Here is a 6,156-nt window from a genome sequence, read left to right on the forward strand (position 1 = left end):
AAAATCTGATATATGCCATAATGGTTTGATAGACAATACGTCTATATTTTAATGATAATATATAATCAATTTCTATAAGCCAACTAATAAAACAAGTGGATTAAAAAAACCTTATTAAAAAACAACACATATCCACATAGTGTAGATTACCTCCGAGGTCCAGATATGTCTATGGGAATTTGACACTAAGAAATTGCATTTGCACCGAACAGCTGTTCGGTGCCATTTCTGCATAAATAGTTAATTTTTTTTGGATTTTATTCTGAGAAGGTGCTACCTGGTGTTTTTATATTTTACATTATTGTTTTATATTTCATATTAATAACTGCTGTACCTTTTGAAAATCGATATTTGACTTTAAAACCTTCCAATTTTTCTAAAGAGTTTTTACTAAGTTTGTGTATCTTAATGTGTCTCACAAGAGGAATAGGTATTGTTTGCTGATTTCTATCCTCATTTAATTCGTCTATTAATATTAATCATTGATAAAATTATCTCTCCCCATTATCAATAATAATATAATGTTAGGTATTAGGTATATCGTCACCTGAATGTGAACTGGGTAACTTGAATTTCAATGTTTCATGATAATTGCCAAAAACCATTTATTCATTTCTCTTCAGCGAAATATCTTGAACCATGACACGTATTATATACATCAATTTAATTGGCTTTTACCTATTATATTAAGGTACCTACTTTTTGTACTGAACGCTATATGGTATTTGAAACAATATTGTATAGAGTGATACCTAGTTCTTACATTCAAGTGACGATATGTACAAAAGCAAATAATGTATTTAGTAAGTTTGTAAGGTTATGAATACAAAACGTCATGTTACTCTCAGTCTAAACCTGCTATTACCTCAGATTAAATGTTAGTCGGAGACTAAAGAAGGTTTAGCTTAGTCCATCCTTAGTCGCTGTTATGTTTATTAATAGAAAATATGGATGGTACCTATTGATTGACTTACTCCTCAAGCATTAGTCCGTTTTTAATAACAAGAATGTCAATGTTCAAAAAAATATACCTGTTTCTTCAGAGGTTAACTCTTCATATTGTTTTCTCTTTAAAATTCCTTGTTGTTTATGTTCTTTCTTGATATGGCCATGAAACTCAAACACAGATGGGACAGCTGACTTTTTTAGCATCCTATTTCCATAGACATTAAGTTCATAATCCTCAGAAGTGAAATGTTTTTCACAAATTACGGTTGTTTTACTGGGAATAAAATTCACTCTTCTTACTGCATTCAACCACAATTTTCTCCGGTTAGGGTCTGTAGGAAACCTAAAATACAGATATTTGGTCAAATTGTTTATTTACAATGAAAGTTTTAACGGACAAAAATTAAATGAGAGACTAAACCAACCTGTGAAACTTCATTTTCTCATTTTTGTTGCGTCTATTATAACATTTCACTGCACTGCAAGATTCAACCATTTTCAAACAGATATAATAAAACTAAAAAAAATCTCTTGAAGGTTGTATTGCACCTGTACCACCCTGTACTGTCTAAAAAGGTTTATAAAATAATTTTAATTATTATTAATTATTCAATTACGTATTACCCTTATTACCGGATAATAATATAGGGCCATAGGGCTTTTCATCGATTGTCATTTGTTTCGAGCTTCTGTCATGTGTCACATAGACATAATATTAATATATCTATGTCATACGTCTTTGGTTAGATACCTTAGACAAGGAAAGAGAGATACCAATAACGTATGACGTAGATATATTAATAATATGTGACACATGACAGAAGCTCGAAACAAATGACTGTGAATGAAAAGCCCTATTACTTCTTATTTCTCAACCTAACCCCTAACAACTGTTTGTTGAACCTATGTGAATGTATTTGTAAAATTATTGTGTTGTTTAGTCTTTTCTAATTGTAGAAAAAAGGATAATACTATTAAACATATCTATGTATTGTTAAAATAAACTCTCATTGTGATGGCTCCACGCAAAGGTGGATTTTCTTGTGTGGTTCGTACTGGGATGCCCCACTAGATCGTAACGTAAACATAGAAAAAAGTGTTGTGTGATTTGGTAGAATGCGATCTTACCCTTCAAAAAAATGTCACGTATTTCAGCGCCATCTCAGCACCTGGTTAAATGGAAGGATACTACAAATCTGGGCCTCCACATAAGTGGTCTGTAGCTTCGACATGATAGGTGTGAAATTTTAAACATTCTTGCTGTTGATTGGATAGGAAGAGTGGCATAATCTAGCCTCCATGCTAGGTACATCACAGATCACCTACCTCCTCTAGATGTTTCACGATAACGCTTTGGTTAAATATGAAAAACAGCGCTCCATGCCGCTTGTATCGGAACTAATGCAAGCGGGAATTTCAAAATGTAATTTTGGTGGGAAGAAAATGTTAGGTTAAAATATTTGTATAGTTGAAAAAAAAATAATTTGGTTTTAAAATATGCAAATTATTTTTAATTTCAAATATACAAAATACCATTTGGGAAAAAATAAGACATGACAACGTATTTTTATTTATTTATTTAATACCAGCAAAACCACTTTGTATATACTTTTTTACAAATCGTATCTTTACAAATGAAATTATTAATAGTTATCTTCCAAATACTTCTACAAAAGGGTACCTATCTCAAATGATTGAAACATGTGTGCATCTCTACTTGTTGAAGGACTTTCAACTAAAACAAAAAATTAATATAATTGATTTGATAATAACCATATTCATTTCACGTAAAATAATTAGTATTAATTATATATTTTCTGTAGGGGTTACTTACTTGGTGTTACATTCGTTTGCTTCCCTACACCACTAACTGTGTTAGTGTTACTTGTCCTCTAATAACAAGTACTTGTTGAACTCACCATGCAAATGTAAGCTAGGAATTTGATCTTCCTAGGGATCTTCAAATCACATTCGTTTTGTTTCAAAAACTGTATTTGAATCCATTTTATCTAAATCAGGATTTTTTATTATTGCTAACAATCAGATAAACATTTTTACTGACATAAAGATAAAAGATAAAGAAAGGCATACTGACTTACTGACAATGATGACAATTGACAAATTATAATGACACTCAGACTCAATGATATAGAAGAAATCTTCACTCCAGGTGCATGGCGACATCTCAAAAAACGTATCATTACTAAAAATGACATTTAGTTTAGTATGACCTTGAGATACCTGCGTGAAACATCTAAAGAGAGTTAAGTGATCTGTGAGGTACATCATAGCCTCCATACGGTACTTCCAATATTTAATATTTTATTTATTCAAGTGGACAATAAAGGTAAAACACAAACAACTTTTGTTTCTTACTTATTTATTTATACAATAATGTGACATTTAACATAGAAATATGAGTAATTTGGATTAAATAAATGTTTACTTGTCGAATTTTTTCACCGTTTGCACACAACAGCTGAACGGAGCCATTAGACCTAACAACAAAACGCGAAATAAAATGTGTATTTTAAAACTGTTGGATAAACAGTAACTACACTCAGAAAAACTTACCTTTAAAAAGGTACTCGATTATGAAATAACAAAAATATCAAACAGCACGACTGAATATCAGCTTTTTATGGTGACACCAGTGTTCCCAGATGACTTTTTTGAGGATCAGGAGGTGTCGCCACGAACGATCAGGAGATTTCAGGAGACTCGCTCGCCTCAAAAATTGGTAGAATTCTGTAGTTTCAGTCTTTACGTTTATAGATTGGCAACTAGATGTCGCCACGAAAAATCAGTAGAATCAGTTGGTGGAGTATTTTTACGTTTATAGGTAGGCATGCAACTCTATAAAATCTGTAAGGGACGGCTGTGGCAACGCTATGTGGCGGCTAAAGCATAAAAATAAAAAAAATAAAATAGGATAAAATTCTGAAAAATTAAAACTCCATACAAAACCGTTCTTGAATCGTTACGCGCATGCGCAATGACGAGTAATGTTGCGCATTAACACATTTTTCGTTACTGCGCATCCTCGTAATCATTCAAGAACGGTTTTGTATCGAGTTGGAACAAAACCAGATGATTTTCAGAATTTCATCACTTCATCAGGAGGTTTAAGGACGCCATCAGTAGATCAGTAGGCGAGGGTCGCCATCAGTAGGTCTCCTGAAATTTCAGGAGGTCTGAGAACACTGGGTGACACAAACACATCACGACAACGAACGAACGAACACACGAACACAGATTACAGATTCACAGATAGCCAGGATTTGTCAAAAGTCACGTCCCACCAATCACAATGCCGACATCAGCGCCTCTGACTAAATGGAAGGAAAATAAATACGATTACATGTTTTTTGTTAGAGTGAGCGGGGCATGGTTTCATTTGAGTTTCTGCCATAGGGCTTTTCATCGATTGTCATTTGTTTCGAGCTTCTGTCATGTGTCACATAATATTAATATATCTACGTCATACGTCTTTGGTTTGTATCATTGGTATATACCAATAACGTATGACGTAGATATATTAATATTATGTGACACATGACAGAAGCTCGAAACAAATGACTGTGAATGAAAAGCCCTATAGATGAGAGATCACACACTCGCGTCTAGAAATTATAAAATATTTTACGTTTGTCTCACTGCAGCAAAAACTCAAAAGAACCGTGACGTATGCGTGACGTCACGAATCAGCTGTTTGTTCGTAGTTTCGTAGTGATAGGTTTGTTTACATTTTATTTTTGAGGTTATACCTTTGTTGTTTTTGCTTTTAACATTTATTTTATAAAATGAACATGAACACTTGTGGTGTGGTGAATGTGGTAATAATTATAAATATATTATTACTATTTCTGTTTTAAAAAGTGTTTAGGTATATATACTGTTTTAGTCTAATTACGTTATAAATATACCTACTTTGGTTAATGAAAGAGTCTATTTCTAAAATAATATTGATGTTTGTAAGGTGTAAATTGTGTTTATTTTATTTTTGTTATTTAACTCTGGTTCTGTATATTTGAATTGACATAATAAAGTTATTTTATAGCTTTTTAGATTTCTTTAATTTCTTATTTTTACATAAAGTTACCTTTGAGGCAACATTTTTTTATTAAATGGAATTGAGTTTGTTTATATATAATTTGACATGAAAAGGCTTTTAAAGCTTGTAGGCTGGATTTTATTGGTGCAATACCTTTTGTTCACCACCTCAACTTGGTAGAATTACAATTATTGTTTCGAATTTTTGAGCGAGTCCAGTAACTGCTGCTTTATTTGTTGCAATACTCTAGTAACACTAGAATTTCGATGGCCCGCTTTGTTTTTTGTGGTAATTTGGCATCCTAAAAAGTCCGTTTTAATTTTTGCCTCAGCTTCAAATAGTATTTCCAAATCTGTATTTTCTTCCTGAATTGGTTGTGAATTTTTCGTACCTGACAAGATATTAAATTAAATAAAAATGTAACCATAATAAAAATTCACAACAATGAATAATTTTTAACATCCAAATCAGGCATTATGGAAATGTGGATTTAATTAATGGATTGGATAGCTTTAAATATTAATGTGCAATAAAGAAGAGAGGAGTATAAAGACAAAATAATTAAAGTCGACTTTACATTACATGATTTATCATGTGATTTGTCATATGATTTGGTCATGGAGTGAAATTTACATGTTTACACTGTGTGATTTGTCATATGATTTTGCATTGTTTATATGGCTCGTTTTGTCATGCGGCTCGTCATGGGAAAAATCATATGACAAATCACATGATAAATCATGTAGTGTAAAGTCGACTTAAGATTGGTAAAGATTAAAAATATTATTTTCTTTTTATTAAATTTCTTACCAAAACAATTTGAGATATATGTGAGGATGCATGTTATCAATAAGTTTTCTGCCAAGAAGGTGAAAATGTTACAATATGTAATCCACTTTATTAATGAATCAACAAGAGTATTTATGCAAACACACATTACATTCCTTATGGGTTAACTGGCATTTGCAATCTCTGTTTACTTTTTTTATGTGGTAGGTTTCTTGACTTTTTGAAGATAACACATTTAGTAAAATCATTGCTAAGTCCTATGTGGCTTTTTGTAAATTTACATGTACACCTTCTGCTTTCAGTGACTTGGAAGAATCATAGCTGCAGGGTAGAAACCATCTTAGTACCTTGAGTTTTCAAATATC

At 31.9% G+C, this 6,156-nt stretch overlaps 1 protein-coding gene and 1 long non-coding RNA gene across 16 annotated transcripts in view; both read right to left on the bottom strand.

The window, feature by feature from the left end:
* Positions 1 to 1,647, bottom strand: part of LOC114338710 (uncharacterized) — a 52,352-nt gene extending 50,705 nt beyond the window's left edge. For 11 of the 15 annotated variants that reach the window (XM_050644085.1, XM_050644083.1, XM_050644080.1 and 8 more), the window contains exons 1-2: positions 1,374 to 1,631; positions 1,032 to 1,291 (exon numbers count right to left, since the gene is read on the bottom strand). In XM_050644085.1, coding sequence (XP_050500042.1) covers positions 1,032 to 1,291; positions 1,374 to 1,444 — 331 coding nt within the window. In that variant the 5' untranslated portion in view covers positions 1,445 to 1,631. Of the gene's footprint in view, positions 1 to 1,031; positions 1,292 to 1,373 lie in introns of all 15 variants that reach the window. The other 4 variants (XM_050644075.1, XM_050644072.1, XM_050644073.1 and 1 more) reach the window with 3 other exon arrangements.
* Positions 1,648 to 3,311: 1,664 nt separating this feature from the next.
* LOC126880299 (uncharacterized) lies at positions 3,312 to 4,990 on the bottom strand. Its single transcript, XR_007696548.1, has 2 exons — positions 3,523 to 4,990; positions 3,312 to 3,446 (listed from the first exon to the last, which is right to left on the bottom strand). It is a non-coding gene; the product is annotated as an uncharacterized LOC126880299 (long non-coding RNA).
* Positions 4,991 to 6,156: the final 1,166 nt, after the last annotated feature.

Source organism: Diabrotica virgifera, chromosome 2, assembly GCF_917563875.1.
Source record: "Diabrotica virgifera virgifera chromosome 2, PGI_DIABVI_V3a".
Taxonomy (NCBI): domain Eukaryota; kingdom Metazoa; phylum Arthropoda; class Insecta; order Coleoptera; family Chrysomelidae; genus Diabrotica; species Diabrotica virgifera.